The 19,843-nt window shown below is 43.9% G+C and overlaps 1 protein-coding gene across 2 annotated transcripts; it reads right to left on the bottom strand.

Annotated features, from left to right (window-relative positions):
• Nucleotides 1-264: 264 nt before the first annotated feature.
• On the bottom strand, nt 265-13,648 carry LOC130116991 (ubiquitin carboxyl-terminal hydrolase 2-like). Of its 2 annotated transcripts, none has more exons than XM_056285115.1 (12): nt 13,213-13,648; nt 6,858-6,905; nt 6,163-6,283; nt 3,783-3,894; nt 3,546-3,656; nt 3,255-3,319; nt 3,059-3,162; nt 2,893-2,973; nt 2,719-2,797; nt 2,220-2,327; nt 2,011-2,131; nt 265-1,134 (listed from the first exon to the last, which is right to left on the bottom strand). In XM_056285115.1, exons 1-12 carry the CDS (start codon nt 13,369-13,371, stop codon nt 1,029-1,031), a joined length of 1,215 nt encoding a protein of 404 aa, XP_056141090.1. In that variant the 5' UTR covers nt 13,372-13,648; the 3' UTR covers nt 265-1,028. The 2 variants fall into 2 exon arrangements, with proteins under 2 accessions (XP_056141090.1, XP_056141091.1); XM_056285116.1 differs by having other exon boundaries at nt 2,893-2,970.
• Nucleotides 13,649-19,843: the final 6,195 nt, after the last annotated feature.

Below are 19,843 nucleotides of genomic sequence, written 5' to 3'. Positions count from 1 at the left end.
CCGCAGGTACCGCCGCAGCCGGGACGCGAATCTTTATCTCCCGCACCGCGGGAGATATCGCTAACCGCCCGACTAAAGGGTCCGACCCATTAGCCAAGGGCTAACGTGTGCGGGAGATACGGGTTCGCGTCCCGGCTGCGGCGATACATATACACACACACACACACACACATATATATATAAAGTTTCTTTGTTAAGCTAGTTGAAAACAATACAACTATATGATATTTATTGATAAAATATACAAAAATACAGGTCTTGAGTTGACTTTTTTTTATTAATTTATAGACAGTAAATTAAGTACTACATTATTGTTAACACATCTCTATAGAGATGATTTGCTATGACTGGTGGTGCCACAATGCAGTTACATTCAACAGTTTCTTTGATCGGTACAAAAATAAAATGTACAGACTAAGAGTGTCACCATCTTGTGTTTTCTTGTATTTACACCGTTTTTGGAGGAAGACAGTGCTCCTCTGAGCAGTCATCCATTCCTGCCACTGGATGGCACTAGACACTAAAGTCACAAGAGCGAAGGCATCAGATTAAATAGAATAATTTACAACCTAGTGTCGTGGGCTTTTCAAGTGTCCGCAGCAAAAAAGGCAAAATAATAAACTTCATTAATCCATTTTCAAATTGCATGTAAAGGTGTCCTCATTGATGGCCTTGACATGAGACATGCATATAAATGCACCTGCAAGGACACACACACACACACACACACACACACACACACACACACACACACACACACACACACACACACACACACACACACACACACAAAGTCTTTCCATCCCTTTTCTGTCAAATGGAATGGCAGAAGACTGTCTCGTGAAAAAACATCTCAGCATAACTAGCTGCAGTGTTAACCGGATAGCCCCTGCTGTCCATACAGAGTCCACTCTGCTGGGGCCTACTACACGAGAAGTCTGCAAAGCGTAGCTCTCTCAGAGCGGGCCCAGTTTCTTAGGCCCAGTTTAGTACACAGCTCGGCACCTGGGACACTTCTTCCACAGGGTCTAAAGTCTGTAGGTCTGGTGTCGTACTTGATAGTTGGCAGCCAACTCATAGAACAGCACATAGGCATCACTGCTGCACACCTGGCTGGTGGACACGGGGCTCACTCTGCAGGAGAAAGACACGGTTAATATAACGTTTGAGCCTAACACATAGTAATGCGTGTTGTTCAACTGATGCATACATCGCTCTATTGTTTGTTTTTATTTGGATTTCCCCCCCCTTTTCTCCCGAGTTGTACCCAGCCAACTGCCCCACTCTTCTGAGCTGTCCTGGTCGCGGCTGTACCCCCTCTGCTGCAGACTACCACATGCCTCCTCTGATACATGTGGAGTCGCCAGTCGCTTCTTTTCACCTGACAGTCAAGAGTTTCGCCAGGGGGACATAGCGCGTGGGAAGATCACATTATTCCCCCCAGTTCCCCCCTCCCCCCTGAACAGGTGCCCCGACCGACCAGATGAGGCACTAGTGCAGTGACCAGGACACATACCCACATCCAGCTTCCCACCCGCAGACACGGCCAATTGTGTCTGTAGGGACACCTGACCAAGCCGGAGGTAACACGGGGATTCGAACCGGTGATCCCCGTGCTGGTAGGCAACAGAATAGACTGCCACGCTACCTGGATGCCCTACTATTGTGAGCATATAAGTACACAAATGGATGGCCAGACAGACTCAAAGACACACATAAATTCTTCAATACACACACACACACGCACACACACACGCACACACACACACACACACACACACACACACACACACACACACACACACACACACACACACACACACACACACACACACATTTGACCTACATAACCTGTCTGTTTAATTTACAGTCAACATGGTAACAAGCAGACACACCTTTAAGTGCAACAAAGAAATAAACTGCTTATCTGAAATCAAGGGTGTACAGTTTGGTCATATTCAATAGTTGTGTAGTAAAACAGAGGTTGATGTCAATGGCTATGACGCATACCTTGAGTCATTGTAGCTAAACCACTCCCCCAGGGCTGTGTTCCTGCAGAAGGCTGTGTAGTGGCCCCCCAAACTGTTTCCCGAGTGGTTGGACACTGCATATAGGTTATACACTGCGTGTGCTACAGGTAAAGACAATAAAGGGTTTCAACACCTAAAATGTACGCCATTATTTTGTCCTCTAAAACACACACACATGCAGGGACTTACCACTGCCCTCTGAAGCGAATTCACTGAGGTCAAGCTCTTTGAGAGGGAACCTGACAAATGCCGACACCTTGTTGGCTCGAACGTGGGACTCTTTGAAACGCTTCAGGTCTGGGGGGAAGAACGGGGTCAAGGACACTAAACTGCAGCTCTTTTACCATTTGGTTCATGTACCATGATGTCTAGCCAAGGATCACTATCCTCGGCTATGGCCATTCAGATTCGGAAATGACAGCGGGCTAGTTCAGCCAAAGAGTCACCGTCATTGAGTGTTCAAGAGTGCAGAAAAACTCATGTGCCTGCTTGACGTAAAAATTGCTACGACAGATTTTGGTTGGTATAGCAATATTGATGCCAAGTCCATGGCTCATCTGCAGAAAATTATTAAAAAATGTGGTGTAAAATAACTGGGGTTTAACGGCCGTGTCTTTTGGCACACCCAGTGAAGCAAAAGGCTTGAAGTGATCAGGGTAATGGATGTTAACATGCATTAAAAGGATACGGAGCACGAGAATCTGAGGAAACTTCTGGACGGTGAATCTTTTGATGCATTTTGTTTTGGCCGAACACTTGTTGCATGTCTGAGAACAAGAGGGACAAAAGTGACAGTGAGAAATTACTCCTACTGTATATCAGCAGTAAAAATGACAGTGAGGAAGGGATAGTTGTGCCTTACTGGTCTCTCCTCTCCGTCCAACACGTCTGCTCTGGTAAAGAGTCTCATGCACTCTGTCAGAGTCACCTCTGCTGAATTCTTCTGGGGTATCAAAGAACACAAGCTGAATAAATGCCCTAGGACTGCGAACGTGCGTGCGTGCGTGCGTGTGTGTGTGTGTACTGACCTGTGCAATGGGTAAAGACAGGTCCCAGAATGGATCAAACACAGTAGAGCAAGAGCCACACTCGGTGCAGGTCAGAGAGCTCTTCAGCTGGCCGACAAACAGATCTACAAGGACAAAGCCCACACATACAATGACACACAGATCCACAAAGGGCACTGGATTGTATCGCCATGTTGCCTCAGTGCAGCTAACTTACCAATCACTTTGCTGTCCTCTCTCTGCAGGTATTTATTCCACATCTTCTTGCCTTTCTCCTCGTCCCTGTGGAGGAAGCCATAGCCCTCAAGTCAAACCATTGTTAATGTTGTATCCAAGCCTGCCATTAAAAGTGTTGTTTTTTTTGGTGGAAAAGATTCCATTCTATTGCATAACCCGTCTGCAGCAGAGCTTCTTCTTCTTTTTTTTTTAAGTGTAAAAGGTTTATAGGATAAGTTATTCATGACTTATTGGGGGCAGAGGTTGGAGGAAATTCAGTTATGTGACTTACGAGAGGTGGTCAAAGTCTTCCACTGACGCTATGGGACACACCGACACTCTGTTGACCTCATTATGGAGACCATCTAATAGGAACCGCAAAAACTCTTGGGCATCTTGCTGGCTGGAGGGAGATAGATGAGATGAGGGGGGGGGAAAGTGAGCCAATAAGATGAAAAACTGTTTAACTGAGGAGATCAGCTATGCAGGACTGAAGGACATGGGCAGAGCAGTCGGGGATTTACTTTACCTGTAGCCGACAAATTTGGGAGCATATTTCTGGATCTGGGTCTTGAAATCCGAGGGACTGATGGCCTCATTGTTTACAGACGTCCACAGGGTCTGAGTGAGCTTTGCAAACTCTGATAGGGAGGGAGACAACGTGAATGAAGCAGAGACAGGCAGCAAGTGGTTGACATCCCTTTATCAAATGTAAGACTTTAAAGCGATACTGTAACACTGAGAGGACAGAGGAGCTAGCAATGCTCCTGCAGTCCCAGGCCACAATGTGATAAGTACAAAAGCTTTAGGGCAACTTGGAAAGGACAGATTTATTTATTTGTTTGTTTTTTGGATTTTTCCCCCCACTTTTTCTTCCCAATTGTATCCGGTCAATTACCCCACTCTTCCGAGCCGTCCCAGTCACTGCCCCACCCCCCCGCCGATCCGGGAAGGGCTGCAGACTACCACACGCCTCCTCCGACACATAGGGAGTCGCCAGCTGCTTCTTTTCACCTGACAGTGAGGAGTTTCACCGGGGGGGGGGGGCGTAGTGCGTGGGAGGATCATGCTAGTCCCCCCCAGTTCCCCCTCCCAACCGACCAGAGGAGGCGCTAGTGCAGCGATCAGGACACATACCCACATCCGGTTTCCCACCCGCAGACACGGCCAATTGTGTCTGTACACCCGACCAAGCCGGCGGTAACACGGGGATTCGAACCGGCGATCCCCGTGTTGGTAGGCAATGGAATAGACCACTACGCTACCCGGACGCCCCAAGATTTAAATTTCTAACCATTATGCAGGGCTGCAGATGGCAACTAAAATGGTTGCCAATGCGACTAACTTTTTAATTTTGCGACCATTTTTTCCCCTGCCAGTTGCCAGTGACCACCACAAGCAAAAAATAAAAATAAATTGAAAAAAAAAAAGGCCATCCATTTTGTTTGTATACTGAACTCTCAACTCCTTTTGCGCCTGCGTCTACCTGACATATCGCGTGAACTCTTTCTTCTTCTTTTTCTTCTTCTCTCGGTTTACTGGCGGATCGCAAACTACTTTAAAGTGCATACCGCCACCTACTGTACAAGAGTGTGTAACATCATGTCATTTTACTCCTGTACGGTTTCCAATACATAAACTTGTCTGCACTCCTGTCCTGCGGTGGTTGAAGGATCGGATGTACAGATGAACAGAAACAGTGGTTGAAGAAAGTTCCACGTCACATTTATCTGGTTAAAATTTTGAAGTGTTCACTTTATGAACGGTGTTCAATTTAGTTTGATGGAGTCTGAATTTAGAAGTTATATGTAGCTAACTGCGTAGTTAAGCTAAAGTTAGCCAGCTGGCAAGAAAATGAAATGCGCAAACGAAAAACCGGTTTTTTCCCTCACTCCCTGCCCGTCCAAACCAGCCTCCTCTACATCAGATGCCGACGATGTCGAGACCAACTCGACCAGTGAAAGTTCTCAAGTGACATTTGAGTCATCCCAGCCCGATTCAATCAGTGTGCAGTCCTTTACAGATGATGATAACCAAGCGCAAGCGAGTGGAGTCTCCCCTCGCATCCCTGCGTCTCCCATCCCTACAAGACAGTTTCAATCAGCGTGGCTACAAGAGTTCGCCTGGTTACGTTGTGACAAGGGGGAAATTTACTGCACAGTTTGTGCTCAAGTAGGACAAGAGATTGCTGGTAAAACAGAGTTCATTACCGGTTCCAGTCATTTCAAAAAAGAACCCGTGAAGAAGCATGGTGACAGTAAAGAACATAAAAACGCCAGGGATTGTGTCATTGCTCGGTCTGGTCTGACATATCTGATTCAAATGATCAAGTCGTTATGAGCTTCTGAAGCTGCTTCATAACAAACTGAGTGTGTGTGGATTAATTAACCGTAAAGCACTTTGGGTGGCTGTTGCAGCTAGAAAATCGCAACTTGATTGATTGATTGATTGACTGGTCATTTAAATCAGCTGTGTTGGAGCAGGGAGAGATCTGTCCACCAGTAAACCGAGAGAAGAAGAAGTAGAAGAAGAAGGGAGAGATCTAAAACATGCAGGACAAGTGGTCCCCCAGGAGAAGTTCGGGAAACGCTGGTGTAGACTATGGAAGGCAGAAAAAAACAAAGGCAGACAGTACAGAGGGGAAGGAAAGGCAGTGTGAGGCAGCCCTTTAACAATGTAGCATATGACATCACTATATTTTGGCTCCTGAAAGTTTGATTTGGCTCCTAAATATTTTGGGTTTAGATTTTTTTGTTGTTGCCTGGAGCCCTGTTACAGTGAATAAACATTCAAACACAATACGCAGATCCTTAGTATTTCTCCCCTCGGTAGAAATGGATAGGGTATAAACGTAATATGCATTGTAGAAAGACCTTTGTGTGCATGTTGGTTTCGACGTAGTGTCTTACCCTCCATGAGGGTGGTTGTTCTGCAGTTGTTGTTGAGATCGGTGCGATGTGTGTTTCTCAAGCAGTAGTCCCTCAGCTCTAGTGTATTACTCAGACATTGGAGAATGGAGTTCATGAAACACTGCAGAACCAGAAGAAAATTGGAAAGGGTGAGGGAAGCACTCTGGTGGTGACTGGTTTCAGTGGACAAAAATAAACATTGAGTGGAGCAGATACAGAGGTATATTATTCTCTTAAATATGTTGTTGAACTGCAGTATACAATACAACGTGTTGTTTCTCATTTAAGAGTAAGATCGCCCCATACTAGAGGCTATGCTACTTGGTCTATAGGTCTACTACCGGTCTGTGCTACTATACAGACAGGAAAGAGGGAGTGATGCTATGGATCGGACTGTTTCTCTGATCAGTAGGGCTGGTAACAGTCCTACTTTAATTTAGCATGTGATGTGTCTGTGAATAAAAGCACTTGAGATACGTAAGCATTCGGGACTGCATGCCTGGAGCAGAGATCAACCAGGGATTGCTGGCAGATTTATTACAGGAAGTGTGGATATTTTCATTTGCACAGCAATGCTGAAATTTCATCAAGAATGATGCCTTTTATTGAAATGAAGACATACATTCAGTTTTTCATTGAAAAAAAATTGGTGCGCAGTTATTCTTTAAGTAAAAAAACAAAAACAAAACACTTACAGTGTTGCCCAGGTTCCGCAGTCCTACCAGGCCTTGAGGATTCTTGTTCTGCAAGGTTAACAACACATATCACATTTGAGTGCTGTGAGACATTAGCAGGACAGGACCTAATGTGCAAACACTGTCCATGTACACAAATATAACTTGGGGTTTGAAAATTCATGTGGCCAACCCAAGAATGTCTATTATGTTCAGGTATGTGTCACAATTTTCTGCACTAACTAAGAAAGTAATACAGTTGCCTAGCTCGGACACATGCTTTAATCTTGTTTTAACCACTCAATTGAATGTTTTTTTATCATTATAAGGCACTCTAAAGGTTTAATTTAATACTACCAACACCTGTAACACATCCTGGAAAAGTCAGTGAAGGCACTGAACATAAATAACGTTTGACAGTGATGGGTTTAGAAAACCATGCAAAATGATACGGCGCCATTCTGAGTGGTAAAGTCAATTGCCATATTTTACCAAACTCTCTTCCCAAACCTAAATCATGAACGTCAAATAATGCCCCTAGACCTGGCAGAAAACTAAACAGCTATTGACTGCAGGTGTCCCTCTATTTTTCTCCATACTGCACTCCAGATGGAGCTCTGTGTGGAGCCTTGTAAAATTCTAGCCAACAGAAAAAACCTGATGGTGATTTATTTCAGGTTAGTTGGTGAATGTGAGCAGCCTTCACAACTATGTGAAATATTGTGACTTTCCTGGAGCACGAGTGGTACATATCAGTAGGAAGTGCCGAATGGTAATGGTATGATTGACCAAACATTAACCACCAACAAAGTAACCCCAAAGCTATACACCCACACCAGATTTCATAACCCCAAAGTCACACGCACACACACACGCACACACACACACACACACACACACACACACACACAAGCCAGAATACTTGGCTTGCACTTGCAGTGCTCAGCAAACTGCCGCTGTGGTCACAGCGAACATTACTTTCTTACAGATGATGACGAACACGCCATACATCTGTTCTGCTCTATCTGTATTTGTTTATCTTACTTGTTTTGATTTGTTGTTATTCACATCACTGAACCATAGAGGGGAGAATTCAAGTACAATTGCAAATAGCAGCTTTGACTGTGCATCTTTAACAATAACAAGCCAGTCGTAATAAATATAAACAGTAAAAGTAATTTGACTAATAAGTGTTGGACCGGATGGATTTCATATGATGCTGCAAAAATGAAAAAGCTTGCTTGGTGATGTTATCTTATATCCACGGGTATCTAGCGTAATTTTGCTGTTCATCGTTGCTGTTCATATAAATGTTGCTGTATATCAACATTTCCTCGAGCAAATGTGCGTTTAATTTCATGTTTTGAGATTTAATTTCTTCATTTGGGATTAGAAAGGAGCGATATTGACATCAACCAAGCAGAATATGTGCGGGTGTCTTGTGTGAGCCGAGATTGATGGGCGTTTTAACTCATTTTGAGGAGCGGCTTGTTTCGATCTTGATTTCAGGGGGAAACACCCCCCCCTTTTTCCCCCCCTTCCAATTGTACTTGGCCAATCACCCCACTCTTCCGAGCCACCCCGGTCGCTGCTCCACCCCCTCTGCCGATCCGGGGAGGGCTGCAGTTACACAGGAAAACATTTGTGCACCCCCGAGACGGGGTCACCGTCACATGACACGCATGTGATCAGTCACTCTCCCACTCCCTCACACGCCCGCCGTCGCTCTGCTCTGGCTAGCTTACTAGTAAGCAAAGATGGCTGAGGGAAAGATGACAGAGCTGTGTGTAAAACTGACCTTCGCGTTCGAACCCAGCCTCTACGGCAGAGCGTAATACCGACTCAACATCAACCGGAAACAACAACAACAACAAAGTAAGCGTGGGGCACAGTCATACACATACACATAGTGGCAGGCTGTCTCCCATTACAAGAGCTGCTCAACTTTTGCCGCTAATTTGCTGTACATCACTCCTGCGGCTCTTGTGTGTCACTAATTAAAGTCCCCCTTGCTACAACAGGTAAACCGGAACTACTTATTCATTTCATTAAAGATAAGGTTGGTACTATACAGACTATAACAGAAAATATTACACACCGGTTTTGAGAATGCTCACCAAGAAGACAAAATATATAAAATAAAGATAACATGAACAACACTCAGCTACATGTGCATAGTTCCCACATTTCAGAAACGTAACACAGTCGGGGCAAGCATGAATTGAGACTGCATAAAAGAGAAATAACAGAAATCCCATGGACGAATAGAAGTAAAAGTACAGCAGAAGCAATAGGGAAGAAACACTACGGGCACGAGTAAATGCATGGACAAGACACAATTTTTATTGGTGAACTGGATTAAAGTAATGTTCATGAAATACTAAAGTCAGAGTCACTCTCTGGACCAAACAAAACAAACAGAATTACAATAACAATTGAGTAAATCTGACTACAGGAGTGAATTGTAAGCCATTATTTGGAATGGGTTGAAACTATTACAGATTGTGTAGAACACACACACACACACACACACACACACACACACACACATTTTTTTACAATGACACCTGCATTACATGACTGATGCTGAAAGCTCAGCGTGCAAACTGTGTTACCGTCCTTACACGAAATCCTATCACCTTCCCTGACCTCTCCCCCAACGATGACCAACAGGTCATGACACCAGTAACACCACAGGGATACATATAAGTGGATCATTACCATCAAAAAAAGGCTCTGATGTGAATCTGTGGAGCATACTATTATGTCATATGGTGGGAAAAAAAACCTGCAAGCCGGCCAACTTAAAGAAACTATATATTAACATTTTACATAACAGATGGTTTGCACTATGAGCAGTGTTAATCATCTGTCGTGTAGCGCAGGATCAAGACCCTTGCACTGTGCCTGCGTCACAAGACAGGAGAAACCTGACTGTAAAGGGCCACCCACATTAAACTGAGCTCAGTGTGGTCCTCCTGTAACACAGAGTGGAATATTAAGCTAGCATAATGACGAATGGATGACTCCGTCCTTCCAGTGCTGCTCAGAAGTGTCCTACTAGACCAGACTGTGTTTTCAGTTTTATAAGTTACATTTTGGTGTCCAGTCTGTTGCTTGGTCTGTCCAAGTCCGATTAGGAACATGGTAACATAGTTACATGTTGGAATGGAGGGGCTAGTGTTCTCATGCGTCAATCCCTCTGCTGACGCCTGTGTGGAGACTGGAAAGCATCCCGAAAATGTCAGCACGCACGCACACACACATTTACATATGCACACTCGCATATTATCATTAACCTGCGTCAATACTGTTAACTGAGTGAGGATGAAACTAGTTAGTGTCCACTTCCTGTCCCTGTTATAGTTTTCTATTCCTTGGTGGTTCTATAATAAAGGCAATCAGAGGATCCACTTAAATGTGGGGCAGACTGATGCAAAGGCAAAAAAAAAAAAAGGTTCACACAACTTGTTCATCAGTTGTTTTTTTTTCTCATCCAGCACGACGTACAATGGATGTGGACAAGGGGCAATCTGAAACGAGTGTGGCAATAGGAGTGCTTTAAAAAGAAACACAACTGGATTTCATGTTAGAATACTGAAATGGAAAGCCGTGACCTCGGTACCGATTTAGATTTGACACCATTTAAACAATAATTGTTAATTATTAAAATGTAAATGTAATGTAAATCAAATATTCCTTGTATGCTTTACAATTATACGATCAATGGAAACCGAATGCTTAACACGCTGTATTTCTAGTGGCATTTTTATCAGTATTGAACTGCAATTACCACCCTGCGTATGCAAAGGCAACTCAGAGAAGTCTTTGCATATTGCTTTTGCCAGACAAAAATAAGATACCCCCCCAAGAAATGATATTTGTAGGAATGAAAAAAGGTAGCTTATTTCCTCATTTGGGTCCGCGGCAACTTGAAAGCACCAATTTGAATTTCTAGATGGTTCAAGGACCCTTCAGTCAGCAAACTTACTTAAACAAATACTCACATATAAGTCCATCAAAACAAGAAAGAAAAGCAAATAATCTACGACTGTGCATGACAGTTATTTTTCTGCAAATGCTGAGATGTGATTTCCCTATCACGATGAAAGTGGTGTAGCTGAAAAGGAATAAATTGTCATAGGATACAGAGCGACTGTTGGGTAACTTTTCTCGTTCATATCGTACAGTGTGCTTCCCTGCACATTGCAGTAGGGACCAAATACCTCACAGCTGTGTTTATGGGTCATGACTGGATCCACATGCACCAACGTAGGAATCTTGAAATGGAGGTATGATTTTAGGAACAGTGATGTCAAGAAGGTGAGTCAGCAAGGTGAGCAATCAAACAGAGAGAAAAAAAGTCTAGAACGAAAGTGTAGATCCACTCCGGCTAACACTTTTACCTAAAGTCTTCCCAAAAAGTGTATTGTAATCCAATTTTGCACATAACCAGCAAACTATGAGGTCGATGTAATCACAGCATAGCATATTACAATGTATTAAAGCTGCAGTGATGGGACACTTTATGAGACATCACCTACAGTATAATAATATATGCATCGCTGAGATAGTAAACAAAATTAAGATTGTATTTTTCCTTTGTATTGTCATTCTTCTACCATATCTGAAGCTGACCATATGGTGCAAGTCACATGCACAGTGTGCATTTGTCACACCTGGTATTAAAAGACCCAGAGCCAGGACAATGACACAGTGGCTACTGCAGAGAGGGCTCAGCATGCGGCTTGACATTTGTAAGGCTGCCCAAAAGCTGAAGATGTGATTTGTTTGGGTATTATGGTGCTTTGGACATGGAAGCATGTCATTGGTTGGCAGGGATTCAGAACACAAGGGAGCAAGGACGCGGTGTTCCAACCTGACTAAGCAGGCCCGGCCAAATGACTTGTGCTGAGAAGGGCATGGGGACACGCTTGTGCACCCAAGCTACTGCCCATGCCACAAATGCCATTCCTTTGGAAATACAATAAGCAAAAATGGTGGCAATACATAGCATCACTGCATGCTGACCATTCTCTCCTTTTCACTTAACATAAACACACAAAGATAGGCATGCATAACATTACGCACGTTACGCAATTAGCCTATCTTCTAGGCTAAAAATACTCCCTTTTAGCCAAAAGAAGGGGCTGTAGTTTGGCCTATGACCTTGCACCATGGCATTTAACATGACATTGACATTCCAACGAAGGACAAATATCTGTCTGAGGACAGAGTGTTCGTACAAACTATATCATAAAGTAGATAAGGGCCATTAACAGAGATACACTGAGATCAGGGGTGTTCATTATTATTATGCAACGTTGCAGACTTGTTGCTACTGTAGTACAGGCTGCTGGTGTGTGTGCCTGGAGTGCCCACGTAGGCACGCCAAACTCAGCCAAATCACATTGTTTACCACCGAAGGGAGTTACATAGGGCTCCTCTATCGCAGAGCTCCAAAAAGTGGGATAGGTTGAGCAAAATTGGCCCACGAAGAAGCTCTATGGCAAACCATCACTGTCACTGGCCACAAGACAATACAGCCTCGTCTCTGCCAGCCTCAACAGAAGGACGCCAAATGTAAGCTGTGCTTTGCTTGAGAGGACGGGTGGCTAGACTGACGTGTGACCTAAGTGTGACGGGTCACTCGGGGCGTTTTCCAAAAGTTAAAGTAATAAAATCTGACCCAATGGGCACCGCTTACATTGACACGACGGCGTGCGGCCCGCAGCTGCTAGCCAGAGTTTAGCTAACTTCGTGCCCCGCGTTTCGGACTTCTCAGGTTGCTTGTGTTTGAAACGGAACAAAACGAATCTGCCCGTTAAACAAAAGCGCAGAATCGAACAGCTTATATTAAATTAATTAACCTTTAATTAAGTTTTTTTTAAACCTGGACAGCGACAGGCTACACGAACTCGTGATGCGCTGCGCTACAGCCACGTTACGTAACGCGTTCAGAGGCGCACCTACAGGTGTATTACGCAATACTACGCAGGTGTACTACACAGGTGTACTATGCAGGTGTACTACACAGGTGTACTATGCAGGTGTACTACACAGGTGTACTATGCAGGTGTACTATGCAGGTGTACTACGCAGGTGTACTACACAGGTGTACTACACAGGTGTACTACGCAGGTGTACTATGCAGGTGTACTACGCAGGTGTACTACACAGGTGTATAACCTTAAACAGAACTTCTGTCCCACAGGCTGTCTCAATTCATTCAGCAAAAGGCGATACGATTCGCCACCGAGGCACATGAAATCCGGGCTGGATAATTCACCTACCTTCCAACACATCACCCAGAAGAGGTTTCTGACCATTTTTTGTCAAAGTAAAAATGTCAACGTGCACCAGCTGACTAACTCACCTTGGCTTGATTGATCAGCAAACCCATGAAGGTGGACATCAGCATGGAGCGCGGTAACGCATGACTCTTGCGCCGCATGTCGTGCTTGTGGAAGGGGAACGCGGCGGCCGGCGGGTCCGCCAACACGGTGACAGTGTAGGACTGTCGCATAGAAGGCATCGCTCTCCAAATACCCTCCCGCAGGTCGTCTGGACGAGGCTGGATACGGTTGGGTCTTCGTTAGAAAATAAAAACAAAAAGTTGTTCAAGAGCAAGATGTTTACATCGACGATGGCTTGCGGCTCAAATAAATTCTGTGATATCGCCGAACGGGGAGGAGGAAGGACGAACAGAAACGCATGTATGCTGCCAAATTTGAAGCGCCGAGCTGCTAATTCCGCTTTGCAGGTGTGCAACTTCAGCAGTACGCGTTGCTGGAGTGACTGCCGAGGACGGGACGGAGCCGCCGCGTTGTGCTTTTACTGCACGCTGTGCACGCCCCCTCACAGCGACACACGGGGCAGAAACCATGCGTCACGCATGTTGCCATGTCAATCACCAAGAGGACGAGGCGTTAGTTTGGAAAACAAAGAATTATGCTAGTCAGAATGAAGGATATTCTATCTATCTATCTATCTATCTATCTATCTATCTATCTATCTATCTATCTATCTATCTATCTATCTATCTATCTATCTATCTATCTATCTATCTATCTATCTATCTATCTATCTATCTATCTGTCTATCTGTCTATCTGTCTGTCTGTTAGGTCAGTGCTCTGGGCTCACAATTATGTCACCACTTAGTCATTACTGTCAAGAACCTCCAAGATGAGATCAAGGCTCACATTTCTAAATACAGTATGTTAACACATGATCATGTGTGTCTCTGATACAGCGTGAATGAATAAGCAGGTGTACTGACTTTAATTTTACAGACAAGGTCATTTCCTGGATTGAGAGCATCTGTGCTCATGTCTCTCTATGAAAAACACAACCAAAAAAAAAAAGAAAAGACTTATCCAGCTTCTCTAATAACATGGCACAAATCTAGCTTGTGGTCTATCTTCACCTTGAGGTGACAGAGCACAAGCAGAAACGACATAAGCCATCCGTCAGGGACCAGGGTTTGGATATTGTGTCCTGATGAAAGCTGGGCTCTGCTCTTCACCCTAAGAAGGGAACAAACTAATAGCAGATCCAGAAAGGAAAAGACGAAAACACAAGAAGTTCACTTTCCTCGGCATTAATCATTACACAATAGCTGAGAGTGACATAGAAACATCCGAGGCCCTGATCAGCGAATCTGATAGCAGCCATGTAAAATTTACTGCTCCTTCAACTTTGCAGATTCATTTCAAGGCCATATCGCCGTAACAGGGCACAGTTAAGTGTGCGGGCAGAGTTCAGTGCTTTTTACAGCCACGTAACACACTTTTCTGTGCTGATTAATCAGATTTGTTTGCCTCATTTGTGAGAGGTATGGAGCTGTGTGACACTCTAGAAGAAATAACTTGTTTCTCTTCATACACAAACACATACTCAAATTCAGAATGCTTTATTGGCATGACATAACACGGTGTACATATTGCCAATATTCACACATACTGTTCAGTCTCTGCTGTCTCATTAAATACAGAAACATGCATGCACACAAATTACATATACAGAGAGAAAGTGCTCTGTTACTTTTGCACAATTCACACAGAAGCCTGACAGAAGTATAATCTGACAAGATGTTAAGGGCAGCATTTTGAATCAGGTCACAATGCAAGTTTATCACTCCCAGAAGAAAACCTCTCTGGCATTGATTGCAACAGCCAGCGGGGACACTTTGACAAAATAAATGACAAGTGATAAGACATCTGTCAAGAAGTAACCCTCGCTATATCATTCATTCATCTTCAGCCGCTTCCCCGGGGTCGGGTCGCGGTGGCAGCAAGCTAAGTAGGCCACTCCAGATGTCCCTCTCCCCAGTAACGCCCTCCAGCTCCTCCTGGGGGACCCCAAGGTGTTCCCAGGCCAGATTGGACATGTAGTCCCTCCAGTGAGTTCTGGGTCTACCCCGGGGTCTCCTCCCAGTTGGCCGTGCCCGGTAAACCTCCAAAGGAAGGCACCCAGGAGGCATCCTAATCAGATGCCCGAACCACCTCAACTGTCTCCTTTCGATGCAAAGGAGCAGCAGCTCTACTCCGAGCTCCCTCTGGATGTCCAAGCTCCTCACCCTATCTCTAAGGCTGAGCCCAGACACCCTACGGAGGAAACTCATTTCAGCCACTTGTATCCGCGATCTCACCCTTTCGGTCACTACCCAAAGCTCGTGACCATAGGTGAGGGTTGGAACGAAGATTGACTGGTAAACTGAGAGCTGTGCCTTCTGGCTCAGTGCCCTCTTCACCACAACGGTCCGGTACAACATCCGCATTACTGCTGATTCTGCACCAATCCGCCTGTCAATCTCCCACTCCATCCTACCCTCACTCATGAACACAACCCCAAAATATATCAAACTAGAGTAAACCATAACTTGACTAAACCCTGCTGATAAGTTTCTATATAAATTAGACTTCAGTAACTGATGGAGTGGTGTGGATTAACACAAAGTATATATGTACTTAGATATTCATACAAAGGCAGGCAGATCAAATCAGGTGGTGTGTGTTTGGCCAGGGCCCGTCACACCACCTCTTTGTATGCTAAAGCACACCCAAATAATTACATGCCCAATCTTAAACACACGCCTTCCATTACAACACACCAGACCATTTATTCAAGTACATGCAAATATGTGTTCTCGCCCCGCCAAGTTTAGGTGGGTACACAATCGGTGAGGAAATACCTCAAGTGGTACTCACAACCCAGCAAACTCAATCAGTGGACACCTCAAGGAATACCATCATATTAATGCCATTATTATCTAACCACTGCAATGACTCCCTCTTATCAGCTGCCTTCACAGAGAGCAAGTTGTAAAACAACTCGTTAAAAAACAAAGAAATGTACACCCAAGCACAGCCCAGCAACAGCTAGCCAATAATCATTCATGTGAACCCCGTCAAGGGCTTAATTGTTTGCAAATCTCTCTTGCTAATGCAGTGTGAGGGAGCCCAAGGTCCAGGGCCCGTGGTTTGCCAGAGTGACGGTCTTCAATGTACACATGCAGAAACGTACACACGGGCAAAAAACAACAACCTCCAAGGCTTATGTAACTGTGCATACACAATAGGCTCAACAGTCAACACCACTAATACCTTTTCATTACACCCTCATATCTCGCACAACGACCTGAGAAAAGATAAGTCAGCGAAACAGGCACGAAATCACCCGAGTTCACCTTGAACTTGACAACTTCAGTGCCACAGGAATCTGAATGTGATCACACCGATTAAATGAAACGTAAATATAATAGGGTCCACTGAGCTAAACAGAGCAGATAGTTGTTGGTTGATCCACTTTTTGAGCATTTTCTCAAGTCAGTGTCCTCTACATATGCAAAACAAGTGTGAAATGAAAACCCGAGACTGATATCTTGTAGAATATGCTGTTTTAGAGGGGGAGACATTTTACATGTTACAAAAGTTCTGAATACACTTGCCATACTAGACCTGCAATGTGCAGCATTTGCACCTCTTAGGCAGACTAGTTATCAGCATAAAGGTGCTGTTAATGTTGAATCAGAATCAGTTTTAATTCTCCAGTTCCAGAGAGCTATGATAAATGATTTGCCTTATCGATTCAGATCAAAACCAGGTAAGGATACTATTGTGAATGCTTTGACAGTAATTTGGAAAACAGATCAGAGAACCATATCAATATTTAATTCAATGAACTTTGCAGTCTTATCGGTGTTTATGACTCTAGATTTAACTTAATTCTGGTCAGTTCTCCTCAATGACCTTTTATAGTTACTCCCATTTAACATGATCTCCTATGGATACATTGCATGTTTTTGTTTTGACACGAATCCAGGGAATTTGTCATAATGTTATTTTTTTACTTAATCATCATCTACTCCCAATGAATCCAAATCAGATAACGGGGGGTGGTCTACCCAAGCAAGCATGAGAGGAAGGCAGGGACGCTCACACACACCAATCATCCCTGCAGTCAATTTAGAGCCTCCAATGCATCTTTACATGCATGTCTTTGGACTGTGGACGGAGCGTATGAGCACGGGGACACCCAAACTCTACAGGGAAGAGCTGGGATCAAATCCAGGGCACTTGCTTTTGACTCAGTTGTGCAAATAACTGAACTACCATGCTGTGCTAATGTAATTTGGTCTGGAAAACAATTCAAATATGGCTAGCGATTCAAAATGATAATTCTGAGTATCTACTTTTCCATGTATCCACCACTATGACTTCCCAGTGCAGGGGACAACATCCTGTCAAGAAATGGTGGACGAGCACCTTTGGATGCAGTCCATCTCATATCTCAAGACTCTTGGGTCCTGATAGCTAGTGGTAATTGCTGACTTTCAGGGCCTTTGCAATCACAAATCATGGGCTATAACCATATTGTTTTACAAGCTCTTTTTTACATTACGTGGGAAGATGGTTTAAGAGGAGTACTGTGCAAGGACTCTACAAGTCATTCTAGCATCATAAGGTGTAGTATGCAGAGCTGCAGCCAACTGCAAAGTACAGCAACCATGTAGAGAGCATTAACAAAGAAACTACATCAGTCATCTCTAAAAAAAGCCATGTTCTCATTTTCAGGGTCACTTGTGAAACTGAAGATTCATAATAGTTATGACACAAGCTCTTCATCTTACCGAGGATGATCTATCAAGATTAGAATAAGTGCGCTTGGTATGCCGTTCACCATGCTTCATATGGTAGAAATGCCAATCACTTATCTTAATTTAAGGTAAAGAAAGTCATACCTTATAAAATCAGCTGTCAATAACTGCCTGAAATCTAATTTCTTGCTGATTAAAAAAACAAAAACAAACAACAACTTGGCGTCGATTCTGTTGCCTACCAACACGGAGATCGCTGGTTCAAATCCCTGTGTTACCTCCAGTTTGTTTAGGTGTCCTTACAGACACAATTGGGCGTTTCTGCGGGTGGGAAGCTGGATGTGGGTATGTGTCCTGGTCGCTGCACTAGCGCCTCCTCTGGTCAGTCGGGGCGCCTGTTCAGGGGGGAGAGGGAACTGGGGAGAATAGCATGATCCTCCCACGCACTATGTCCCCCTGGCGAAACTCCTCACTGTCAGGTGAAAAGAAGTGGCTGGCAACTCCACGTATATCGGATGAGACGTGGTAGTCTGCCGCCCTTCCCGGATTGGCAGCGTGGGTGGAGCAGCGACTGAGATGGCTCAAAAGAGTGGGGTGGGTAATTGGCTAAATACACTTGGGGGAAAAAGGGGCGAAAAAAAAAACAACTTTACATCACAAACGGATGTCAGCAGAACTATTTACAGGAGGTCATTTTTTCAAATACCAGAGGTTTATTTTTTATTTCATCACATCACACAATAAACATATGTCAGTGTTATTATGAACTGACATTCTGTTTCAAAACCCGATAAATATACATACATCTACAGTCAATGTCATTAAAAGCCCCAATCTAGATAATATTAGACCACATATCAGATTTCTCATATAACAACAAACATTAAAACAGAGCTTGAATCCTAGATTGGAAAAACGAGTTACGTGTAATATCCCATTGCAACAGAAAACACAGGGCTCCTTCTCTCCGGTGTTTAACAAAACTTTTTAAAGCCTCCCGAGTCAACCTGTAATTGAACAAAAACAAGTTGAAGACAAATAAATTAAAATGTATGCTGAGAACATAGTGTGCTATAAGAACAGACCACCATATAATAATGTACACGTGTGGGCCTTCAGTGAGGCCTGCAGCACACTGGGTGCAGAAACGTGGCAGCTTTGCAGACGTGTTGAATTAAAATAACACCCAAAATATCCTCAACATCAACTCTTATTTAAGTGACGATTCAGTGACAGACCCAGTTCAATTGGAAAGAGATATTTTACAGATCTACAGATGTATAGGTACCACAGGCTTGTCTACAAGACTCCCCGAATGCAAGTTATACTTTCCAGAAGAAGAAAAAAAAAATCTAAAGAAACACAAGTGAGTGCTTTAATGTGCAAGAGTCTTTGGAGGAGAACGAGGGAGGTTTGCATGTCAAGTTAATCAACAAAATAGAAACATACAGAGACAAAAAGGACCTTCAGCATTGTTTTTACCAAAAAGATAAGGACTGTGATTCTTTTAAGTCTGCCTTCATAACAGAATGTTAGTAAAACCTCTTTTTAATTCATTGTTATAATGGCCGTTTTACATCCACATAGTTCTGTTCTGTGCTAGACCAAACACTCTGATAGTAAACCATATACTAGACACTGCTGTTTATGTGTTTACCTTTGATCGACAAGTGAATGGGGAAGGTCTAACAACTAGCACACACTCCCAGCCATTGGCCTGTCCCCCTCTTTTTTCAATGTAATAAAAACGGCAACAGCACTGTTGAGGAAAAGAGGTTCATGCATGGACTGTGTAAAGAAACCAAAAAACTGGATATCTGGATATCACATCTACCAGATGTGTCAGGCCTGTTGTAACTCTAATGCATCACTTCAGCTCTGTGTCTCCTCTCCATCTGTTGGATTCG

This window comes from Lampris incognitus, chromosome 8, assembly GCF_029633865.1.
Source record: "Lampris incognitus isolate fLamInc1 chromosome 8, fLamInc1.hap2, whole genome shotgun sequence".
In the NCBI taxonomy this organism is placed as follows: Eukaryota; Metazoa; Chordata; class Actinopteri; order Lampriformes; family Lampridae; genus Lampris; species Lampris incognitus.
Note: the sequence above shows the minus strand (reverse complement) of the source record. Positions and strands in the feature narration are given on the sequence as shown.

What these genes read in the sequence shown, in the direction of transcription:
- LOC130116991 (XM_056285115.1), bottom strand. Translation starts at nt 13,371, where the DNA reads ATGCCTTCTATGCGACAGTCCTACACTGTCACCGTGTTGGCGGACCCG. An exon ending in AGAGGACAGCAAAGTGATTG is followed by an intron (nt 3,163 to 3,254) that starts GTAAGTTAGCTG and finishes TTGTCCTTGTAG; the next exon opens with ATCTGTTTGTCGGCCAGCTG. An exon ending in TTTAGCTACAATGACTCAAG is followed by an intron (nt 1,135 to 2,010) that starts GTATGCGTCATA and finishes TTTCTCCTGCAG; the next exon opens with AGTGAGCCCCGTGTCCACCA.